The sequence below is a fragment of the Anthonomus grandis genome, chromosome 13 (genome assembly GCF_022605725.1).
Source record: "Anthonomus grandis grandis chromosome 13, icAntGran1.3, whole genome shotgun sequence".
NCBI classification, from domain to species: Eukaryota; Metazoa; Arthropoda; class Insecta; order Coleoptera; family Curculionidae; genus Anthonomus; species Anthonomus grandis.
The window spans coordinates 13181940-13209343 of NC_065558.1; the positions used below are offsets into that span (position 1 = coordinate 13181940).

At 28.4% G+C, this 27404-nt stretch overlaps 1 protein-coding gene across 4 annotated transcripts in view; it reads right to left on the bottom strand.

Annotated features, from left to right (window-relative positions):
- The window catches only part of LOC126744211 (neural-cadherin-like), a 232507-nt gene that overhangs the window by 77118 nt on the left and 127985 nt on the right, over positions 1 to 27404 (bottom strand). For all 4 annotated transcript variants that reach the window (XM_050451570.1, XM_050451569.1, XM_050451568.1 and 1 more), the window contains exon 2: positions 14626 to 14769. In XM_050451570.1, coding sequence (XP_050307527.1) covers positions 14626 to 14769 — 144 coding nt within the window. The remainder of the gene's footprint in view (positions 1 to 14625; positions 14770 to 27404) is intronic.

Genomic DNA, 27404 nt, shown 5'->3' on the forward strand with positions numbered 1-27404 from the left:
TACCACAACTTATTATATCGTGACATAGTGTTGTATACCTTCGGCCTACAGAACTTAAAATTGATGACTTCGACGCGTACCGGGTTTTTGAAAAAACTCAAAAGTTTTTTTCATTTATCTCGGGAATAGTAAGTTTTTGGAAAAATTTGTAAGTACAAAAAATGTCAGGGACATCATTTTCTACAACTCTTCTTATTGAGTCCACTTGCTGCGATGAAAATTACAAAAAGTAGATGGCACCAAAATACCCAAACAAGTGCTTTTTCGCTTTTTGGGATAGAAAAAAAGTATTTATTGCAACATGGTCAACGAAAAAGTTGTTCGTCTCAAAAAAACCTACAAAATTCATTAAAAAAAATGTCTTGGCCGATAAACCATTCCCTAGTTATAGCGTGTACAATTACGAGCATTTTGCTTTGTATGATGAAATCAAGTTTTTTCATACTCAAAATATTTAAAAATATTCTCCCATATTTACAATAAGAAAAAATATTTTCAATTGCAAAATTATAAATAATAATAATGAACAATAATAAGAAAATGTAAAATATTATATGATTATTTAAGAAAAGTTTAAGTTGCGCTTAACACTATTATGTGGTTATAATTACAGTGAAATTAACTGTCATTACTTAATAATTCATGTTTATTAATTAAAGTTGTTCGTAATTTTTACTTTTAAATTATTACTTTAGAAATTATTATGCTTGCTCACTTTGATAAGGTAACATAAGATTTTTTCATTTTATAATAAAGTACGAAAAAAATTGTTGTTTATTATTTCACACATTTACAATAGATGGAATTGTTTATTTACTTATTTGTTTATTCATTAAATACATTGGCGTGTAAATCACCCTTTTGCGATAATAATACATAGTAGTATATGAGTGCACAATATAATAATAATAATGTAAACACGGTGATGAACAGATGAACTGCGATATTCGTAAAAATAAAAAAAATCACAGACAAAAAGATCATTTTTGTTTATAAAAACCCTTTTGCAATAATAATACATAGAAGTACATAAGTGCATAATGTAATAATAATATAAAGAAAGTTGGAAATGTTAATAAAATTAAATCACCTTAGTCGGTGATATACATATTTATATGCAAGTATATTCGTAAAAATAAAAAAATAATAACAAAAAAGAAGATAATTATCATGTATAAATTCTTATATATGATATCTCCGACATTTTTTGTTCTTACAAATTTTTCCAAAAACTTACCATTCTCGAGATAAATGAAAGCCAAAAAACTGTTGAGTTTTTTCAAAAACCCGGTACGCGTCGAGGTCACAAATTTCAAGTTAACCTTTTTGAATGCTCTTTTAACGATTTCCGCAAAAAAAGTGTGTATGGACTTTTTCGTCAAAACGGCCTTTTTTTCCACAGATTTACTGCTCTACATCTATTATACTCTTCTACCAACCTTACGTTACTTTCTATATAGCTATAGCGTTTTTATTTTCATTCCTATATTTTTTTTATGTACTTAATATATTAATGCTTAGTTTGATTCTTAGCAAATTAATATGTAGTTATTTTAATACGTTTATATATATATATATATCAGCATTATATTTATATTCTTAAGAATCTTTTTTACCTTTTTGTATACTGCTTTTAATTTATTTCATATTATGTGTTTTTTGTTTGTATATAATTTGAATTAAAAAACAAACACAATTTATAATCTATGTTTTAAAGTTTAAGACACATAATAAATTTTGTCACATTTACTTTACCCATTTATCGAAAATCGACCATAAACCATACTTAAATTAGATTAATCCCTCTGATAACTTTCTCGTAGGGGCATGCCAGAAGCCCTTAAGAATGAATCTATGAGGGTATTAAATAATCTGACCCGTAAAGGGTTCAGTTTGAATTATGGCAAAAGTAAGACGTTAAAGGTAAAATTATAGGATTTCTTAGAGGGACGTTAACTGAATTCTGCCGATTTTCAAAACAATCTTTCGCTCCGTATGAAAAAGCAAACTCAATATCACCGTCTGGAATTTATATTTGATTAAACCAGCATTCGTTGCTTTTACGGAATCCATATATCGGGCTATAAATCATTTTGGATGGAGGAAAATCCACTTACAGTAATGGCCAGAAGGACCTAATTTGAGGAATGGATTAAAAAAAAAATTATAAAACTTCAAGGGAAAATACAGTCAAAATTGAAATTGGCAAGTTTGAATTAGAGAAATATAGAATGTGATGCGAATATTTAAAGGGATAAGACGAATCTGGCATACTTCAGACCTACATCAGCCCAAAGGGCTGAATTATTACCGTAAGTCGTTCTGACATAACAGGGGATTCGTCCAGGAAATACTATATCTTATTCATTTTAATGCAAGGTGTTGCCTTGGCTATTTAAATGTAACAATTCTGGCTGAAAAATGACTTGCTTGAAAATGTGTTATTTTATAAAAATATATGTAGGTGATTTAATCGCCAAATAGTATGTTAGCCTTTTTGTAAATCGACTTTCTTTCAGAAAAACCACCATTTTAAGATGGAAAATAGATTCCTTGAAAAACTTCATTATTTATTAAAAAAATCCATATACCTACATATTATACAAAGAAAGTCCTAAAAAGCGGTTAAACACGTGTTAAACACGTTAATATTTCAAAAATGTGTAAAATCACGAGTTAAAAAAAAATGTGGTTAAAAACTTTTATCCATCAGTAGAATAATTCGGAAAAGTGGTTTTCGAGAGAAAAAAATTAAATTTCACTTTTTTGAACCTTTTATGATAAAGAGATTTTCAAAAACGTCAACATTTTTTTGCTATCAAAATAAAATTTTAAAACAACTTTTATATATCGATCATTAAACCTATCTGTTTATTACAACATTACGTTATTGTACGTCGACCGGACATCGTACTTGTCCCACTTTGCAAAATTGCATAAACTGATAAATGTAACAATTACCTTAGCATATTAATTAATTATATCGATATACTGAATGGTTTTCATTTATAATCTAGTTATCTCATATATAAACTCTATATATGATGTAACTAGTGTGTTACTACGGTTACTAGTTATGGTGTAACTAATTACATGTGGTATTATCAATTTGAACTTAATTTCAACCCTTGATTTGTAACATGTAGTATTGTTCTCTGCTTCTTTGTTGTTCTTTTTATTAGTGAATATACAAGTGGATCTGATGATGCCTAGTATGGGCGAAACACGTGTAATCCTCTAACTTTAATTTAATAAATTTGAGACATGTGACTTGGAGTTTGTTTCATTACTATTTAATGTATTTCTTGGATATAATAGGTTCTATTACTTAATGTAAGCAATATGAAAAATATTATAATAAATATGAGATTTAATAATGGCAAAGTATTCTGAGCCTAAATTACTGATTACGAAACACTCTAAAGAAATTATTGATGAAAGGTTAAAAATGTGGACAAACCCTGGGCGAGCATCGATATAGGTACCTAGGACATATAGTCCTTATCCAATGGAGATGGTTCATCAAACATCAGATCATCCATATCCTATTAAAAACCCAGTATAACGGTTTTATCGATGAACTAACACCTTATGATTCGAAAATTCGGAGAAATGAAACTCAAGGCAATTTAACGGTCAGCAAATTTAACTACTTAGCTATGTACCAAAAGAGAATCTTTGAGATAAAATAAAACTAAAGTGAGTCTCGGTACAGACTCTTGAGAACTCCACATTTCAGGATCATACTCTCCGACAAAGTCCCACAGACCACAACCATTTAAATGCGACTTCACATAATTAAATACATGGACGAAGAAAACGAACTCTTAAACAATTATTAACACTACATGGTGGTGCAAATTCAGTTTTAACCCTTAGAAAAATATTTTTTATTAAATTTAAACTAATTAAGAAAAAATAATTACATGTATCTAAAAAATATATCAATAAGGAATAATTTTAGTTATGATTTTATTAATTATACAAAAACTATTGGATGTATATACTAAACTTTTGTTCGAACTACGTTCTGGATCAGCTTGGATCATCAATATAAATATTAAACGGGTTAGTAAAGATGACAGAAAACATCTAAACTATAATTGGTTATATTTTAAATATAGTTGCTATAACTGTACTAAAATCATTGGAAGCAAATTGAAGTAAAATTCAAGCGAAATCAGCCACTAATCACTCAAATTTAAACGTCACTTATAATTATTAACTCAATATTCTTGATTTTTTTAAAATAAGGCTTTGTTTAGATGGACCTTTTTGCAAACATCATCTGAGAATTGTCTAGAATGGTATAAAATAGAAACGTGTTTTCAAGCCAATCACAATAAAAATAAGCGATGATATAAGAGTAATTGGAAATGTAGTAGTATAAATAAATATCCAATAATAGCCCCTAAATAGTAATGTTTTAACATCAAAATAACATGTTACATATTTATATGTTGCTTATGAGAAAAAATATGGCAGCCGAAATATGATCTATTCTATTATATTAATTTATTAAATTTTGAAAATTTGGATTTCTGTGTTAGATTTCTGTGATTTATCCGATGAAGTGTCATACGATCAGTGGTCATATACAGAAATAAGACTTAAACATTTATCAATTAAAACGTACACAAGTGTTTCGAAAGAAAAGTCCTGCGCTGACTAAGCCTATCAGGAACCAGAATTAGATGAGCTCTATATGTACATCTACAACCAGACTCTTAAGTGTTCAAAATAGTCTGGGAACAAAATCCAAAAGAGCAGAGATGTATGGGAAGATCACGTAAGAGATGAAGAGTCAACGTTGCAGATTTAAGAGCGACAAGAATAGAATCCAATGCTGCATTGATGCAAGATATAGAAATATGGAGAATGATCGTGCAATCAGCAGAACCACCAAGGATTGTAGAGCTACAAATAATTATGATGATGATGAATAAAATTTTTCCATAAAACATCGGCTATACACATCACATTTAAATATCAGTATTAACCGTTTTATCGATCGACCAATCTCTTATGATTCTAAGATACGAGGCAATGAAAGTTTTCAAGGAAATTGAATCCTATTGACGCCATAAAATGGCAGTATCGTTTAAATTGAACTACTTGGCTATGTAGAAAAAGAGAACCCAGGACAATTACGTAAAAAAAAACGTAGATCCCTGTATTAATTTATGAGGAACTGCAGATATAGGATCCTACTCTTGGACAAAGTCGCACAAATCACAAAAATATTATGAATACAACTAATTAAATACATCGACGAAGAACATGAATTTTTAAACAAAATATTGTCAATATTATTAATAGGTAAATAAATTAATGGGAAAATAGTTATTGATAATAGTACTGGTGATAAATAAACTACTGATAAATATATTACGAGTATTGTCATGATATAATTATATCCAGTGTCAAAAAATGTCATAAATGTAAATTTCGTAAAGTAGAATAATTTCCTAAAGAAAACCTTTTCGCATATAACTGACAAGCTTTGGAGGCATTTTGTTGGTACTCCCTACATGAACACTATTGTTTTATAAAAGTGGTCTACTTTTTCTTCCAAATATATCAGAAACTTTTTTACGTACATACTTTAAAGGACTAAAATTAATACGTACTTTAAAGGAATGATATCATTGATCTCACCGAAACTTTTACTGAATACCTAAAGTCCTAAGCTAAATCCTAAATCTTTACTTTCTTGACCTTTCTAATCGTTAGGGGTTATCTCCTGAATCCTAAATAACACTAATCTTACTTTAGGTTTTAGTTTTGAGAAAGCAGAAAAGTAAAGAAGAATTTATGGCAAAGTAGAATTAATTAAAGTTAAGTTATTATTTATTCCGAAGAGGGTAAAGACTAAATCTAAAAAGTTATTAGGTGGAGAAAAAATGTATATGTATATTAGCCTAAAGTATTAGAATCATTTAAATTAAATTAAATAATGAATATCTAAAATAAAAATAGATAATCAAAATATAAAAAAAACAAGAAACAAAATAGTACACGTAAGAGAAGGTGTTCAGAAGTAAGAAATACATTGATAATTATTACAGATCTCAGGCCAATGGAGAGAATATGAAAAGACTGAATATAATTATGTAGGAATAAAGTAAACCAGAAACAAGAGAAGTGTAATTAATATTAAACAAATGCCATATTAAACCAATACAATTATAATACAATATATAATATATACCAAAGAACAGTTTGCGATATTTTGATGTAGACGTCAGTTCAGTGGATAAAATACTAAAAAAGCAATAGGTTAGAAGAAAAGATAGACTCTATAAACATGAAAATAAAAAAACATCGAGATAAAAAGGGAGCATATTTAAAAGCACGGAACTTAATTAAAACAACAACAGTAATTGCATAAATAAAACTAATTGTACACGAAATAAGTAAAGAAGTATTTAGTAAGTTGATGAAAAGAACAGTGGGAATATAAATTAAAATTTTAAAAAACAAAAAATCAGAGCCAAACATAAAAAATAAAACTTAAAATTGTAAAATAATTTAGGACAAAGCAAGAGTTAAATAAAAACTAAAAAAGGATAGGGAAATATGAAGCAAAATTAAATATTAAAATTACTATATTACTATATTAAAATTAAAGATTTTAGCTGTAAGAATAAGAGTAAAATTAAAAATATTATGTAATTTATTATCATATATTTAATGATAATTGCTATATATTTTAGACCATTAAACATAATATAAAAAAAATACAATTACTAAAAAGAAGCATGGCATACCAGGAAAAGCAAAAATAACCGGAACAAGATAATAATATTAAGAAACAAAAAAAATTAACTAAAACATTAAGGAAAACAAAATATAAGTCACATGAAATTATACTTCAGTACTACGGAACACTGGATAACACTAAAGAAACTAAATATGAAATACATTTTTTCTTTATAATTACTATAAATTTTAGGCAGAAAAAACCAAGAGTAACAACATGAAAGGATGAACAGGGTAAAAGATATAAAAATTAGAACAAGGAAAGTGTAAAATCATATATAAAAAAAGACTACAGCTAAATGATAGCTGATAACAATCAAAATAGAAAAAATACTAAAAACATTTTAAAGCAAATAAAAACCCAGCAATTTAGACAGAATACTAAATAATCCTTTTAAATTGTAATTACTTATGTAAAAAAATTTTTTTTGTTAAAAAGTAGTATCTTCCCTACTACTTCTTAAAGCTGATTGTAATACCCATAAACTTGCAATCCCGTTGACCCATATAAATCCGGATAAAGCAATATTAAATAAATTCCGAGCAAATTCCTACGAACCACATACTCGACATACTCGAGCAGGAAATTCCTGCTAAAACGTCGTATAATATAATACAAAAATGCACTGACCAAGCTGTATTAAAATATTTAAAAAAATGCAAAATATGCATTTTAAATATTTTAATTTAATTTAGTATTCACGTTTAATATCAATTCCACCTGCTTGTAATTCAAAATATTTATTTTCCATAACGTTTAATCGCTATTGTAAATCCCATGTAACCAGATTTATTAGATTCAATTGACGGCGATTTAATTAGTAATTTATTTAGAATCCGAACTAGCTGTTATATACCGTTATTTAATTTAAAATATGTTGCTATGAGAATTATACAGGTTTAATTAAGCAAATATAAAATAACAAATATAGGTAATATAGAAATATTGAAACGGAGTTAGTTATAAAGATAATAATGGTTAATAATAATTTATTAAATAAAGTGTGACTAGTCCAAACTAATAAATCTTGATAAAGGGAATTAATAAGAAAATATCAAAAAGAGTTTTTTGATTCAAAGTATGTTGTTAAAGAAAAATTGATATTTGTAAAATTATCTTTAAACGTACTTTAAAAATATTCCCTGTTTTTTCTTGTCAATTTAAACTTAAACAAACCTTTAGCAGTAATTTCTTCTAATGGATTTAAAGAAGCTTGAAAAGTACTTTATTATTTTTAAAAAATCGAATCTTTTTGAAATTGTTTATTCTCGTTAATTTCCTCAATATCAGAATTTTACTTACTATTATACTAGGCCTAATTTGTAATACTTAAAAAAAAAAGAGGTTACAGGTGAAAAAAAAATACAAAAAATTACACAATAAATTTGAACATTGATATCCTTATATTTTTTGATTTTCAGTAATTTTTATTAAATTATTTTCTTTTAGTGCATATAAAATCAGAAGTTTAAATGTAATTGAATTTCTTAAGCTAAAATTGTCACTATTATATTTTTGACCTTGTCTTTATTTCTTCTAGTTATGGAACATTGCTCTATTAGCCAATGACTGAAAACCTAAGATCCTGCTTTTGATTGAGATTCACGTTACAACTAAATTTTTAAAACATTTTTGGATACAGAATTAAACAACGTATTAGTAACAACAGTAAAACAGGAGGAGTGATAGTATTGGTAAGTTCTGAGGTACGTTATAAAATTAAAAATGTTTTCTCTGCTAATAATTGTCTGCTTAAATTCTTTAAAATTTTCTGTATGAGATGTAAAATGTTTGTGCTTTGTGCTTTATTATTTACCTAAAAAAGAAGAAGTCAATTTTTTGGCTTTTTTTGAGTATTTGCATAAAGTTAGCAATTTTAGTGGAATCATAATTACTGTTAAAAATTTTAATGTTGATCTTCGTATAAATATGTTTTATGGTAACAAAATAAAAAACTAAAATTTACACCAATCGGTTTACACAGATTTAAAAAACACCTATCAAAATAATTTCTGCGAGCCAGAATCAATTTTATAGTCACTTATGAAAGACATCTAGCGCACAGGTAGGGCCACTTAATTTTCTCTATTTCTCTTAATCAAAAAATAAGCAAACTATTGGAACTATCAAACATCAATGATCGGTTAAAAACTAAAATCGCATTAATGACAAAAAAAACTTCTTGCTATTGATTGGAACAAGAATAACTCCGACACTTGATAACTGATCATTGATCACTGATATTGAAATTATTTTAGATCAAATAAATCCTAAAGTTCCAATTATCCAGAATAAAAATGTGTATACAAAATCAATAACGTCTGACATTAAGCAAATTATGCGAGAAAGGGATACTTTATATAAAAAGAAATAAAATTAGATAAAAACGACGGTGCCTGAAAAACTGGAGTATTAAACTAAAACAAATATTATTGTTAATAAGGAAAAATGTTATGCAGAATGCATAGATAAAGCAATCACAAATAAATATGAAAGAAAAATCTTAAATTTCTACTTTTAGGTAAAAAGTAGGTATATTTTATCCAATCAAATTATTTTTAATGGGAAGTCAGTCAGCAATTAAGCAATAATTGCACAGGATCTTAATACATATTTTACAAAAAGGACAAACTATTGTTACCAACATTCTATTAAATTATTGACTAAAAGTAGCGTCCTTAGATGGAGTTATCAGGTTTAGGACCAAGAAATCAAAAACTTCCTTTTTTGAAAAGGTGCCGACGTTTCGACGTTTATTTACATCTTTTTCAAGGCTGTAATTATGAAACAGAACAAACCTCTAGTAATTTTTTTTTAAGCACGTAACTGAAAATTAATTTTAAAATATCAAAATTATAGACATAAATTGTTTTTCCTTTATATTAAAAAAAATTAAAATGGATAAAAATAAGAAATAAATGAAATAGAATACAACAAACTAACAAAATTATAAAATCTTTAGTTTATCAATTTTGTAGATATTGTGATTTTAATGTTCTATTTTATTTTATTTATTTATTATTTTTGTCTATTTTTATTGCCTCTAAATTAAGTAAAAAACAATTTATGTCTATAATTTTAATATTTTAAAATTAATATTCAATTACGTGCATAAAAAAATACTAGAGGTTTACCTAAATAAGTTTAATAAAGAATACCAGCCCCTGAACCTAGTAAACTATTAGTTTAATCAAGTATCAATGAAATAAATTAAAGATATGCTTAAAAATTTAAAAGATACTAGAGATGAAGGAAATTGCATATCTAAGCAAGTTTTATGTGATGTATCTTGTGCTGTCGGAGATCGTGTCTTAAATGTTGTTAACACTTATTTAAAAATAAAGTCTTTCAGGAATCTTAAAAACTGCCTACTGCTGTTACTATTCCTAAAGTACCATATATCATCAACCATAGTGAATTTTGACCAATTATTACATTACCTGTCTATGGAAAGTTCCTTAAAATCTGTATAAAAGAGCATTTCTAAATTACTATGATGAAAATTCTATAATTATTAAAAATCAGTCCAGTTTTTGTGAGCATGTTAGTCTATTGTCGTTAATCTGTTTAATATATTTTTTCGGATCTATTGACAATAAAAAATACGTGTTAGCCTACTCTAAGATTTTAAACGAGCATTTGAAACTATAGGCAGAGAAATTCTACTTAATAAATTAAAACCAATAGAAGTGATGTCATGAACTGGTTTGAATCTTATTTGTGTTATAGAGTTCAACGTGTAAAATATGTAAATAGTTTCTCTAAAGTTCTTAATGTTGTATTTGGTGTTCCCCAGGGAACAGTTTTAAGTCCATTATTATTCTTATTATACGTCTATAAATGATATGGTAAAAGTTATAAAAAGATGTAAAACTGTGAAAGTTGCAGATGATATAATGATTTTTATAATGGAAAAAATATTGATTAAATGGTAACTGATACGAATATTATTGACTTAATCAACATATTCAGTTGGCTTTGTAGCATTAACTAATGTTTAAATATAAGTACATCTAAATTTTATACCTTTAGCATAAATTTTGGATGCAAATTTAAATTTTCTGGCACATGCAGATTAGGATACGAAAAAAATTTATAAAAAAGTTTCGTTTATTAATAGAGTTGGGAAAAACTTGTCAATGCATAGAAAACTCATGCTATGTACAAAAACATTGCTCTTCCCCATTTGCAGTTTTTTTCCACAATATTGTTTAATCTACCTCAATCCAAAGTGAAACAGTTTGAGGTAGTTCAGAATAGAGCAATAAAACTGAGCATTAAATGTAATCGATACACTCCTGTTATTTTTATGTTAAGTGTTTTAGGTATATTGTCTACGAAATAAAGAATTATATTTATTGTGTATTTTTAAATTAAAATAACGTCTATTACCCACCTACACCTATAATAAAAATAAGAGTGTTCGGAGACGTTCACAATTACTGTTATATAACACTAGAAACAGTACCAACTTTATCCTTGATATTTTGATGTAACATAGTTAGACGCTAAATTTTTTACTGAATTGAAGCAGCCACTTAAAATCAAGGATAATTTAAACCAGTTTAGGAGGTTATTAAGAAAATTTATCAGTATGTAAATGCCTCATTTTATTTTTTGCATTTAACCTTTTATTCTTAGTTTTCGTTGCTTTATTTTAATATATTCTCTTTTAGTCACTTATTATTTTAATTATTTTAAGGTTCATTTGTACATACATTATTTTAACATTTGATCATGAATTTTTCCTTTGTTAAGTTTTATTTGTATATTTATTTTATTTAAATTTTACAAGTTTAACACGTTCTTGTTTTATTGTTTGTTTTTTTTTATTATTATATATGAACACCATAGTCATTGTTTCATTTATTTATTTTTTACATTTTGTATAAGTACCTACGAGGATACACTTTTCTTAATTACAGTTTTTTCATGTCATATAATGTCAAACTTATTACCTTGGTTTTTTTTATTATAGAAATTTTGTTTTTATATGATTGCAGGTACAAAACCTGTATTCTATGGCATATATCGTCGAATTACTGCCAATACCAGATTAGTAATATTTTGCATTAATTGTACACTTACCCTGTTTTAGCTCTCTAGTTTTGAGCAAAATGAATAATTGCTCAAATAAGCCTACATCATTTACTACCCTTGGACCTATCCATTATCCAACACACTTATAGTGTGTTACTTACACTCATAGTGTAATTTTTTACACTATGAGAAATCTTAATATTATTTATACAAGATTATTCTTAAATATAACCTTAAAATATTAGGGTTCTTTCTTTAAATTCCTTTAAACTATTTTGCTATTTCTTTTTAAATTTAAATGACATTAATTTAGCTTAATTAGAGCAAATAAGACGTATTTTAAAAAATATATATAAACATCCAAAATACAATATTCTAGATAATATATCTTGGTATTTATTACTTTTCTTGTATTTTTTTAATTAATTTCTTGTCATTCTTTGAAGTTTCCTAATTTTCTTTAGGACAAATTAGGCTTATTTAAAAAAAAAAGATTTATCTTTTATTTAAAGGTTTCGATTTATTTTAACCATTAAATTCATAAGTAGAGATAATATAGAGAAATACACATTATTTTTTTATGATTTTTTTAAAATATGTATTTACCTAAAAACAAATAAAATGAAATTAAACATTTAATTTTTGCTCTTTTCCTATATTTTTATAACTTCTTTGACGTTTTTTTCTGTTTTATTATGCTTAACTTACTTTTATTGAAGAATTAATAGGCTAGCTTTAATCAGTCTTTAAACTAATGAATTATTCTGAAAAAAAATTAGATTAAAAAAAGTTCTTTTAATAATATTTTTGCTTAGGGTTTCCAGAACATTTATTAGAATTAATAATAATAATATATAATAATAAACGACTTTTATTTGCAAAAATTCATTACATAATATTTGTATTATAATATGTTTCTGAACCTATCAGTTGACGAAGTCTAGCCTAGGGCTATTCAAACTCAACCCTCTAACAGATTTCTTTAAATGCTAAATAATAAATAACACACATGTGCCAAATAATTATTCACTTGAAACGCACTTTAATTAATATAGTCTTAACTTATAGTTAACAGTAATTAAAGAAAAAAAATTCACAAAAAAGGAAATATAAAGGAACCTGAAACTGTTTCCATCATACACCTAACAAAAAATAAATAAAAAAACAATAACAAGAAATAGTCACTTTACTGAGAAAATTTTACGCTTCGGGCAGCAGGTGACAGACTAGCGGTGGGTCAAATTATAGTCCTGTACTTGCTTACTCATTATTATAGACTAACACAGATTTAAATTTTTTTGTTGTAAATACTTTCATATAATCGGGCAAAGAATTATAAAGATGAACAGAGGTATACAAAGAACTTTTTTGAAAAAATGCTGTTTTATGTTTAGGAATCACGAACTTTGTTTTATTTCTAGTGTACACTGTCATTCGTCTTGATTTTTTCTATGAAGCACGTTGAAATATATTTGCGTTTATTTATAAATTCATGAAAAAAGATTCCAAGATGTAATAGCCTTCGATTTGTCATATTTAACTAGTTTCATTAATTTTATAAGATATGCTATCATATTTTTCAATTGTGAATATTAAACGGCAATACATATTTTGGATTTTTTGTATTCGAAACTTGTCACACTGTCTGAGGCGCGGGCCATAAACTATGTCTGCATAATTAAAGTGAGACAAAACAAGGGTTTCACATAGCTTTCTTTTTAATTCGACGCTTAAAATTTGACGATTATTATATGATTGTTTTAATGAAATATATGTTTTTGAGTAAGGTTTTTAATATGGCTTTCAAAATTTAATTCAGTATCTATTACTACCCCTAAATTACGTGTTTCTTTGCAGAATTCAAGCTTTTCACCATTTATTTTTATATTACTAACAACTGAAAATATATTTTTACTTTTTTTTCGACCAAAAAACATAAGCTTAGACTTTGATGAATTAAGTTTTAAAGAATGTTCCTGTGAAATGTTTGTTATTATTTGTAGATCCCTATTTATGTTTTCTATTGTTTGGTTATGATTTTTAATATTAAAATGACAATAAAGCTGAGTGTCGTCAGCGAACGCTTGAACTTTACAACACTGAGGAGATCTTAAGACGTCAGCAGTGTAAATGATAAATAAAAGTGGACCCAATATTGACCCCTGTGGCACTCCGGATGACACTCTATACTCCTCTGAATACTCTTTAACTCGCTGTGTTCTGTTTGAAATGTATGCTGTCATAAGAGCCAGAGCGTCAGCACTGAATCCATAATATTTTAGCTTGGCGATTAGAACTTCGTGATTAATCGTATCGAAGGCCTTTGAGTAGTCCAAAAGTATTAGAACGCTCTCTAAACCTTCATCATAAGCTTGAAAAATATCATGTGTAACAACTGCCAAACTCATATACCCAACTATCTATTTTTCTCAATTTTATCTTAAAATTAAAATAAATATATAAAGTAATTTTTTGTTCCCATTAAACTCTTACAGGACCCTATCTAAGAAATTTAAGGAAACTATCTAAGAAATTTAATACACTCAAATAAAACTGCCCGACAGTGATTTTATTAGGTCTAAAAACACGCCAAGAATGTTTGAATCTATGAATAATGCATTCCAGCTTGGAATTTAATTGACTTTTTAAGTTGCCGAGGAATTCATATTCTTAATAAAGACAATTTTAGATTTGCTCCATCACGGAATGGGATGTACTTCCTACTTTACAAACTTTAGAAAGTCGTGGATTGAATCGTGAAAATATTATTATTTTCAAAGTTGACTGGGAGAAATTATAGAGAATTTTATTTTTTTACTTACATTCATCGTGATCCTTGGCGGTGACGGTGAGAACGGTGTGTTGAATGTCTTCATTTTCGTCCACTTCTGCTTCGTATAGCGCTTTATCGAAATATGGCGGGTTGTCATTCTTGTCAGCGATACCAATACGGATGAACTTAGTTACTAGAATAAAAAATATATATTTTAAAATCTAAAATATTATTCTAATTATTTGTTTTGTTTTTAAAATCTTTCAGTATCTTTTGTTATTTTTGTCTATTAAAATCATATCGCAGTGTCCTTATAAATTCTAAAAAAATTTAAATAGAACTTTTTACAAATATGTGGATAATTAGTTTATTTGCACTTAAATTGTTGCTGGAATCAAACTAAATATAAGATAATGGAAGAAAAAGGTATATTTATATTTTAATTTAAAAAAATATTATATAAACATTATTTAAAAAATTAACAGATAATTATGCAGGAACATATTTGTATAAAGAAGAAGAATTTAAAATTATGTGATACATATTACACACTAAAGAAACTATACTTACTTAAATCAAAATTTTAAAATTATATCGTTTCTTCCTAATTAACCCAAAAAACTAATTTATATATAAAAGCCATATTACCTATTTTTTTTATATATTAGGAATATAGCATTAGTGTTATTACCTATTTTTTTAAAAATGTAATTTAAGTAAATATTCTTAATTTTTTTATACAATATGCAAGTACGTATCTTACAATATTAAATAGAGTTCTAATGGTTTAGTCTCCTGATGATCACCTCATTAAATACGAGCCGTCAAAAAAAATATAAATACATGTTTGTCTAGGACTATTTAACTTTGGGCCTAATTAAGCAACTACACACAACCAAACTTATATGGAACTACTCAGTATCGATATGACATATTTTACCGGTTCACTTGGAATTGAGTTTATAATTTCTTTATTTAATTCATATTTTAATAAAAATGCCGTACATGGGATTATAAGTCCAGAGGTAAAGATTTTTTATTATAACTTTATTGTTTAGAAATAGAAAATGTTTATAATAAAGCTATCATAAAAATATTAGATTAACCAGTAAAAAAAGAACGCAAAAATACACTCAAAAAAAACTATATACTTACATCCACATCACCAGTAAAAAAGCATTAAAATAAAACCAAACTTATGTTATAATTGAATGAGAAGACAAGCTAAAATTTGTCTAGGAAGTATTTATCACTGCTGTAGTAACCCTTTTCTAAAATCAATTTCCTAACTCGTATCCTTAATAATTTATAAGATATAATATATCTAAGTAACAGTGGAAGATAGCTAAATATCTTCTTACATGTTTTGGCTTAAAGACGTTGTAGATATTGGCAATTTTATAGTTAATAATAACGGGTGTATTTTACATTTATTCAGTGAATGATTATATATCAGGTGACGTAGGAAAAAGGAAGCACTTAATAACTTTTTAATATTTAAGATAAAGAAATGAAATTTGGTATATCGATCGAATAGTTATAAAAGCATATTTTAACATATTCTGTTATTATTCGTCACATCCGGGTTAAGAGGAAGTAACACTTACTTTTTTATTTTAAATGGGACAATGGGTATATTAACGTATTTAAATAGAAAATAAAATTTTGAGAATAATGGTACCGGATTTGCTACTTTATGTTTCATACTTTGCTAATGAGCAAAGTAAATGAAGAAAGCAAAGACTATGGACTGCAAATGAATGTGAAAAAAACTAAATTCACGTCGATTAGCAAAAGACCAAGCAAGATCGGACAAATCTACATAATCAACAAGTAGAAAAATACAAATACTTCCTTACCATTATCAACAAAGACAACGACTACTCCCAGCAAATAAGAAATAGAATAGAAAACATGACCCTGAGGAAAGAAAATATAAGAAGACTTTCGAAGCTTTTAGGCTTCTTTAAGCTAAAACTTTTATGCTTTCAAATATTGGGCATACCCGAGAATACGAAAAATTAGCTGGATAGAAAGAATCACAAATACTGTATGATAAGACGGATAAACAAAGAAAAAGCAAGTATCCGGACAATTAAAAAACGAAAATAAGAGTATTTGGGACATTTCATAAGGAGGTCAAAATTTCAGATTTTTTCAATTATCAGCTTGATACAGCTTGATCTGTGTAACTGACGAAATATTTTACCGTTTTTTGTACTTACTATATTTGGGTATGTACTATACTATACTACTTGTGTATTTAGCTACAAGCGTTACTCTCATTAGTGCTGCAATTAAATAGCCAATAATTTGAGTCACCTCCAAATGTTACAAGAGTATTTTAAGGTTTTTGTAAATTTCATTCTAGATAACAACTAATTGAAATTTTAATGAGTAAAAATTGTTTTTATATACACATACATATACATTCCTATTTAGGTTAATTTTTAAGCTAACTAACTTAAAAACCTCACAATTAATTTCTGACGAACATGTTTAGCGACCTATTAATACGATTGTGGTTGATTTTTGGCATCACAAAACTCAATATCCATAAAATCGTATAAACGCATTTAAATTAATCAAACTTGGGATATTTGATTATGGCCCAATTCCATTACGAAAACGAGCACAATTAGCCAAAAACGTGAATTAACTGCCAATAAAATCGAGACAGTTAGACTTTAAATTAAGGTTCTTTTAATTAAATGGCTCATTATGATTCGAACTAGTGGAAGTAAAATAATGAAATTCTTTAAAAGAAAAGAAACAATTTTTAAATAAACGTTGGTAAAGATGGTTCTTACAAATACCAACACGAACTTATGATAAATATTATTTCCGAATCTCAAAGAGCAACAAATTTAATTTAAGCTCTACTTTTAATATTGTTTCCTTTTTGCCATTATTACGACGAAAATGAGGACAATTTAATATTTTCAAGCGACAAAAGCTAAGAAATCCTTATTGATATTTTTATTTCTCTTTTTTGCATTGTTGCAGCATTTATGTATTTTTTTATTTTGAACTAAAAATACAAACGTAATTTAGATATGCTGTTAAAATTTAAATAAACATTACAATACAAACGGGCATACACGATTTATTTACAAAAAATACCCTCGGCTCTGGTGAACTGGTGAACTCTAGGGCTATGTACATTATTACATTAGGCTACGTAATGTAATTAAATTTATGTGGCTCTATTTATATTTGCTTATTGTTTTGTTTAGGCGATTGTTTTGAGAGTATAATTAATAACAGGATTCTAATTTAATTACTTCTTTTTGATTAAAATTAATAGTAAACAGAAACTGTCGGAAAAGCACTATATTTTGAAAAATATTGTTTACATGCGCTAGTTAATGATATATGAAAAAATTAGAACCTGCTTACCATACTTACTTATACACAAAGGCTGGTATTAATTGAGATACAGAGTTGTAAAATTTAAAATTAATTTTTGTTTGAAATTTAAAAAAAGGGCATTTATCAGGGTTGATATTAGATTTTTCTTAGGGTGAAAAAGCACAAGTTTAGCAATGATTAAAAAAATGCAAGAACTTAGGGAGGAATTATTCCTATGGTGGGACAAAGTGGGAATCAGTGAGATTCAATGCAAAGAGAAAAGTGCAACACTATTTCGTTCAGGACATCTTCTTTAATAAATTCGTGTATAAAATGTAAATGTTCTACACTAACATATTAAAGATCATCGGTGGGCTTTATGATCACATGTAGGAAATATTCAAAGCATAAGTCCTCAAACTAAATAGTAAATACACATTAAAGGTATTACAGACCTGTGCTCTCTAACAATATTAAACCTATGCTACTAACTAACGGTAATTAACAGAGACTGGTTTAACTTATATGCCATAAATCGTCTTCTTTAAAAAGGCTCCCCAGAGAAAACGGACATTTGTTAACTTTTAATTTGTTAATTTGTTATTTTTTAAGAGGAAACTTGAACAAAGATACTAGAAACGTGATAAAAAAAAGAAGGAGTTTAAAAGAAAAAAATGAAGGGAACGCCACACAGCTAAGAAAAATTAACAAAGAGGTATCCACAGCAATTCGAAACGATTTAAAGCTACATAATACCGAAGAAATAACCAAGGTAATAGAGGAGAACAACGGAATTAAATTACTGAGGAAAGCGTTATTCGAACTTAAAATACAAATATGTAAGGTTAGATAGTAAGACTGGACTAACCTTGACTAATAAACAAGATATTTTGAAAATTGTTAGAGAATTATACGTGAATTGCTACAAGAAAACCAGGGGTCAGAGGATATATGTACCAGATATTACACTAGAAGAAATTAACAACAGACCATAGTTACACCAAATTTATCGAGTATATTTACAAAAAAGCGATTGCAGTCATAAGACTCCACGAAGATACTCCTGACTTCAAAATAGAGCGAGGTGTACTAAAAGGCTATGTCATCTCTCCCAAAATATTTACCATTTTTTTGATTAGTGAATAATTTGTATGTGTAATAAAAACTTACTTGAGCAGCCTTTGGATAACTGAGCGACATCTTAAAATCTGATAACCAGTGTGTTCTGCCTATGTTAACATATGGACTCGAAATACTGACTCTAGCAAAGCAAACGCAAACAAAATATAATTGACACAGAGAAGCATGGAAAGATCTATGTTAGGTCTTTCTCTGGGAGTTAAGATTTCGAATAAAGAGCTGAGAAGAAGCAATGTGTGAGTTATAGATGCAATCGTAAGATTATCGAATCTCAAATAGAACTGGGCATGGCTAGAATAAGCGATGAAATAACAGAATAACAAATGAATTTTAAAAATAACTAAATAAAGAGACATAATATAGAGATAACATAATATAGAGGAAACTATCTGCGGCATAATTCGTTATTTATTAAATATACATAATACTGCAATATTGCTGTTATGTAAATCCTGTCTTGCTCTATAAAATTTACCATTTATAGTTTTATTTTTACTAACAATAATCAATTTTTAATTTATTTTTCATAAATTATTTTATTTTTGGGTCCAACTATCTGTTACAACATATAATTTTTATTAAATATGCCCATCTTAATTTGATATTTAATTTCTGCCATTATCATCGTCTAACTCATCAAAACGCAGAAAAATTATAATTTTAAAATTAACTAAAAAATATATTATTTATACATAAATATTAAGACAAAAATTGCTAATAATAAAAAATATAAAAGAGACATGCATTGGTTTCTTTAAGTTAATTGTATATTTTTATACCAAAAAAAATTAATAAGTTTATTTGTTTGTAGAGAGTAGTATACCATGTATATATAGAGAGTCATCGTGCGCAAGTTTCTTCATCTAAGCTCTCTTCGAATGATTTAAATAAGTTTTATTACTCTATTGCAAAAGTGCTACCTTCTCAGCTAAATCCTGGACCAAATCCCTTTGATTATCTGCAAGGTAAGAGGTACCTAATTCATTCTTCTTGCCGTTAGTAGATAAAAAACTCTTCAAAAATAAATATTCTTCAGGCAATGATCACATCTCGATCAGGATTCTTCTTCACCTTACCGACGTTGGGCTTCAAGCACTTACGTGTACCTTAAACGTCTATTTCGACAGAACCGAATTTCTCAACGCATCTTTTAGTATGCTTTGGTTATGCCTCTTTATAAAGAGAGAGAATAATACTTCAGCAAACTTTCATTCAACTTCTCTTTTTCCTTTCCTAGGTAACCTAATAGAGCAGCTTGTCAGAAAAGAATTCTTACATTCATCCCGGATCCTTTACATCATCAAAATTCTTTCCAGTTCTCAATTTGGCTTTCAAAGTAAAAAAGCAACATGTGATGCTATTTTCTGTCTCCTAGAAAATATTTATTTAAGTACAAATGAAAACCTGGTTTTAGCAGTAACTTTCTGTGACTTGTCGAAAGCATTTGATTATGTCCATCATCATGTACTGCTCTAAAAGCTTGAGGTTTATGAGTTTAGAGGTGTAGCTTTCGATTGTTTTAAGTCTTAGTTATGTGATCGTAGTTAGACAGTATCCTATGGAGGAAAAATCTCCGTGTTATTACATTAGAATAGTTGTGAAGTACCTAAGGACTCCATCCTTGGCCCCCTTCCTGTTTTTGATCTATATTAACGATCTTGCCTCTATTCAGATCAGAGGGAGTTTTAGGCTTTTTGCTGATGATATTTCAATCGAGTACTACATCAAATAATTAATATTCACTAACTTTTGATAAAAACTGGGTATAATAGTAATAAACAATCCTTACCATACCAAAAACTAATATGTTAAACATTAAATGTTATCTAACTAACTTCTCTCTAAACCATAATTAAATACTTCCCGCTGTAAGTGTTGCAAATTCCTGGGTCTTACAACTAATAATAATTTAAGATGTGAGGAAAATCTCAGGGTTTTTTCGGTAAAGTTGGCTTCTGGTTATTATGGATTGAAAGTACTTTCTGATCACTTAGAGCTACTTGCAATGAGATTTGTTTACTTGACCTTAGTTGAGTCTCGCATTGCTTATGGATTAGCGTTCTGTAGTTATTGTAGTACCACCATTTTTTTTTCAATTTTTATCTTACAGGAACGGATTCTAAGGCTCATGTTTCAAATGTTTTTTAGGTAGTCTTCTAAACCAATATATATCTCATAAAATATCTTAACTCTATCATGCTTGTATTTGCATGAAAGTGTTTGCCTAGTCTATAAAAAGCATTTTTATAGACTAAATGTTACAAGGCAAGTGAATAAAATTCGATCAATAATTTCTAGGAGTACTTTGGTAAAAAATTATTTTGTTTACTTTGCTGACAGAGCCTTTAATCATATTCCCTTAGGTCATCGAATACATACAAGGGGTTTAAAAGGGAAATAAAAGTATTGCTTTTGGGGAAAGCTTATTATGACGTTAGTGAATTTCTTAATGATGCTCTCTCTATATATATTTTTTTTTTATAGATTTGTAAATGACATTTGTTTACCTTACATATTTTTATAATAAAGCATTTTTAAACAACTGAGCTCTAAATTAACGTATCGTCAGTCTTTTTCAAAAACGTCAATCAAAATTGAATTAAATAACATAAAAAATACCATAATAGGAACTACCTCGATATGATCTTACCAAAAACAATACTGAACAACAACACGTTGGAGTCTTACCTTATTCTCATGTTTATTTAAAATTATAAAAGAAGAAGAAAAAAGAAAATAATAATAATATTTAAATGTGCAGTGTGAATCTGATACAAGACGTAACAAACAATAATGATAGTAATAAAAATCAACTAACAAGATCTATCTAAATATCATTTCGTTTTAACTATTTGATGACTTTTTCATAAAACTAGGTTTAGTCAATTCCACTCGCAATATACGAGAAAAGGAATAACAGATTCTGGGAACTATAAATATGAATAATCCCTAGCCAATATTTCCGTTCATTTTAGGTAGACAAATGTCAAACCTTATTCTATTTTTATAGTTTTGATTAGTTCTTTACTTTAAATATATCTGAGGTTAGTTCGAGGCAAAAATAGCTACAGTTTTGTAAAAAATAGTTTTTTGAACAATAAAGTTATAAGACTGTGAATTTGATAGATATTTAGATTGCAGATATGGCATATACAAAACCTATTATTGCTTTCTTCTTTTTCGCCTTTTTTAATTTCAGTTTTAAATTTAACTTCGGTTTTTGTATTCCTTCAATTGTTCTTTTATTCTCGTTTAATTACTATTTCTTAATTGATAATTAATAGAGCATATTTAAAAATATTTAAGACTGCTTTTATTCTTCAACTCAGTAACAAAATGTCTTATGAAAGTTGAAAGAATATTCTTAAAGCCTATTAAACAAAATGGAAATAATAAATATACATAATAATAAAAAAAAACGTTTGTACGAGTAGAGGAGAAAAAACAAACAATAATAGAAATATTGTATTAACAAGGCTGCAAAAATTTAAAAATTTTCAGTAAAGTCTATATAAAAATTCTTATTTAAAATTTTTCAAACTGTTTGGTTTGCAAACATAAATCACACTATTGACAAATCTACAGCAACATTTTTAAATTATCGGCGCAAATTAAGAAAAATTCAGCTAATAATTATGATATTTCAGCTTTTGTCACTCAAGAATATTAGATTTTCCTCATAACGATCAAAGAAAATATTTAAAGGGGAACTTAAAATTAAATTTGCTGCCCGTTTGTTTCTGTCACTACATCTCCATTTCAGTATTTGTTAGGATCATCTTCAAAGCAGTCATATTAAATTCCTTTCCAGTAATTCATTAAGAAATCTGCAATTTAACAAATATATCCCCAATTTTCGGTTCGTATTTATCGGTAGTTAATTCACGTTTTCGACTAATTGCGTCCGTTTTCGTAATTGAATTGGCAGAGAGACAAATGTCCCGAATTTGGCTCATATTGGTACGGTTAAGGATTGGGCACATATATAGGCGATCTGATGAATATTGGGTTTCGTGACACTAAAAACCGCCAAAACCGCCTTTGAAATATATAAATTTATTAGCGTAATACGATCGTGAGTATTTAATTGGGGGACCGGAAAGTGTGATTGTCAATAAATTGTCTACTCTTTGTGTATCTTAAAAGTATGCCAAATTTATATTAGGATTATTATGCATTGTTTATATTATGACTTCTTTTAATATACTTCAAGAATGATGGATGAGATTTTGGAACTGGTGGAAAGAAGGAGATTGGTTAAAAATAAAACAAGAGGAAACATAAACATAAAGAGAGAAATTAGGGCGAAAATAAAAACAGTTAAAAAAATTAAGAATGAAACTGGAAAAAATGTATGAAAATCGAAGAAAGTCAAGGCAAACTTAATAACTTTAATCTGCACAAAAAAGTAAAGGAAATAGCGGGAGATCAAAACGCTTTGGGTTTCGATGGAATTCCTGTTGAAATATTAAAGTTTATCGAAGGGAAGAAACTAAGGTGACTTATAAAATTGTTTAGTGTGACTTATGATACAGGCGTCATATCCATGGTATGTGATATGATAAATATGAAGTTTTTAATCCTCCCCAAAAGCTTAATGCTAGGAAATATAACGAGTTTCAATATCAACTTTCCTATTTTACTTGCATAATACTAAATTTGTAAATTTTCAACATATTTCATGTACAATGTCCTACAGCAATTTTCAACTGTTTGGAAAATATTAAGTGTTTTTCGTTTTATTGCAAAAATTAATTACAATACACCACTTGATTGATAATATTTGATTCTTGATTCATAAACCACTTGAACATATTTACGAACTGATATAGGATTAAAAAAAATATATAAAATTATATTTTTCACTCTGATCTAAGATGCTTGGCCTTGAAAATTATTGTCTGTCAGCAAAAGCTATTAGTGTCCTAGTCGTTCGATCACTAAAATAAAAGACAAACATGGTGTTGAGGTGAATGGGCGTGAGGAAATGCTCTGAGTAGATCTCATTATTATCTAACATGGCCATCATTTGTTCAGAAAAATCCGTTCTCTTCGGTGCATTCTTAGTAGATTTTCCTCTATCTCAAGCACAATATCCAATTTGGTATCATCACTGATTACATTCGCAGTTGCTTACATGTCCAAGCTTGCAAAACTGATTTTCTATGTTACTAATCGTCTTGGGATGTAGAAGAAAAATTGGGAAATGTTTCATGGAATAATATAAAATAGCAACTGCCCGTGTGTCAATTATCACTAGAATTATTATTTTGTGTGTTTCTGTTAAATAAACCATTTTTCTTTTAAGTTATGACCTTTCATTTGGAAGAAGTAGAAGAGTGATTCAAAATGTAGGATCAGAAGAAATCTCCGAAATAAACTCAGACGAACTGATGAGGGCAGTACATTAAAAAAAATGGAAAGAGCCCGGGCGAAGATCGGGTCACTAGTGAAATGCTTAAAATGGATGGAGAGACCATGCATGAAAGCGTTCTAGTGCTGCTCAATAGGTGCTTGTTGAAGGCGAGAATTCCAGATAAGTGGGATAAAGCAGAAGTTATCCTGTTGTATGAAAGGGGACCGTAATAACATTGAAAATTATTGCCCTATTGGCCTCCTATCTTACTTATGTAAGTTTTTAACCAAGATAATTACAAATAGACTTTCATTAAAGATGGATATATACCAACCAGTCAAACAAGCCGGATGATCACTTGTAATCACTGCGCACCCTAATTGAAAAATCTACAGAGTATAATGTTCCTCTACATCTTGCCTTCGTTGACTATCAGGAAGCTTTCGATTCAGTCGAGGCGTGGGCAGTTCTAGGAGCTATGGACAATGCAAGTATCGACTCCCGATATTCAAACCTTATTAAGTATATATACGAGCACGCATCATTACAAGTTAAAATCAATGAAGAAATAATGACCGATTATATCCGTATATCGAAAGTCGTTAAGAAACTGGTCTAGTAAAATGGAGAGGAAATAATATTGATGGCGTATACCTTGGCCACTTACAATTTGCAGACGATATAGTCATTATTAGCAACTCCGCCGAATAACTTAACATCATGCTTCAAGAACTACATCATGCATCATCACAAGCTGGACTTAACTAAAACCAAAGTAATGAGCTCTCAAAACATTGAAGTAAGAGTCGACAACAAAATATTAGAAAACGTTTTCGAGTATGTATATTTAGGACAAAAAATTGAGTTAGGGAAAGAGAATTAAGCTCTTGAAATCTCCAGAAGGGTAAGCCTCGACTGGGCAGCATTTTGTAAATTAGGATTTATACCATAATCTCAGGACCTCCCTATAAATTATAAAAGGAAAGGTTTTGATGCATGCATATTGCCACTCTCTACGTATGTTTTAGAAATAATGGCATTAACCAGTAAATCGACTAATAAACTCCAAGTAACACAGAGGCAAGGCAAGATCCAGATAGATGGAGTTACAGAATACTGTTTTGGCAACCAAGAGATACTAGGAGAAGTGTAAGAAGACCCCAAAGGCGGTGGCGAGATGACATTCAAGGGATCGCAGAAAAAAACTAGATCCAGAACAGAGAGACGTGGAGAAATTTAGAAGTGGCCTATATCCAGGAGTGGATTAGTACAGGCTGAGAAAGAAGAAAGATTCAGAACATGCTTTGTTTTTTGATAAGTGCACCTTTACACTTCATGTTCATGCTAATCCATAAAATTACTAATGCTGGTCTAAAGAAAATCCTCACCGGAAGGAAGAACAATATACCGAACCCTGAAAAGGTCAATGTTTAGGAAGGAATTGTTGGTGAATATATTATAGGTCCCTTTGTCTATCGATGGTAATTTGAATGGTGATAATTATTTAACACTGCTCCAAAATAATGTCGCGCTAACTTTGACAAACTTATATCCTGATTCAGCAAACCAACAAGTTCCAGCTAACATCATATGGTTTCAGCAAGATGAAGCACCACGCCATTATCAAATCAATGTCCGGCAGTACCTCAACTGAATATTTTTAAATCGGTGGTTAGGGAGACGAGAACTGATGAGATGGCCAACACACTCTCCTGATCTGACATCATTAGATTTAATTTAGCTTACTTAAAAAGACGAATAACGGTTGTGATTAATTCGGCGACTAGTTCGCCTGGGATGCTGAGTAATGTTAGAAGAAATTTGTGTTTAAGATTAGGACAAGCAGTATTAGGATCAACAGTATTACTTATTAATTTTTGAGTGTGTTGCAACGGATTTATGTAACCAAATAATTTTCTTTGTTTTTAATGTTAATTTTTGCAATAAATCGTAAAACACTTAATATCTCCGACACAATTAAAAATTGGATAGGAGGTTATACATGAAATGTATCTAAAAATTAAATAATATACAGCGTGTTGCATTTAAAATGAAAAACTTAATACATATATATTAGAAACATATTAATTTTTTATTGAAAAAAATAGCAGGTAAAAATAACAATCGATGTGTTCGAAATGGTCACTATTAATTTAATATCGGATTTATTCTATTTGGCTCACATATACTGTATATTTATTTCTGCTACTGTTTTATATACATAATTATATTTTTTAATGTATAAACTAGGTTTAGTATAGAATTATGCTTATTCTAATTATGTTTGTAAATTCTTTAAAGATTGACAAATTCCATATGTTATATTGTGTCAATTTAGGATAATTAAAAATTGAATTTGAAACCATGGTTTTTCTCTTTCTGTCACGAAGGGAAATTAAGAACCTTAACTGAGAAGACGTGCTCTCCTTTATTAGGAGAACGTGTCACCCTATTAGGGAAACTAAAGTGGCCAGCGGTTAAAACAGGGGTTGTAGGAAAGGGACTCTTAGGCCTACCCGCCGGACACTGTCCCTCCTAGCATTACTAATACTACTAATTAAAACTAATATTTTATGCTCGAAATTTTAATTGATCTGTAATGCATTTTTCTTTAGGTAATTGCGTCTTATTTCGAAATTAAATTGGCAAATAAACGGGCGAATTTTGACTGGTTTTAATACGGTTTGGGATCAATTGCATATAGAAACGATTTCTCGGGTATTGCGTTTCGTAATGGGTATTAAGGTTTTAATTTGTGATCTACGTTTTAATTTATTAATTTGTATAAAATATAGAAAGGGTTTTTAACTTTAATCAGCTTTATTTGCTGGAATAAAGTCCTCTTTAAAATAAAAAAAAACCTTGCAAACTGAAACCTCAGGTAAAACGGAACGCTGCCAAATCCGATTAGAGCATATAGGGGCAATAAAAATGCTTAAGGGTTGTTTTTCAAGGGAAAATACTCTACGCGAGGTTTACTG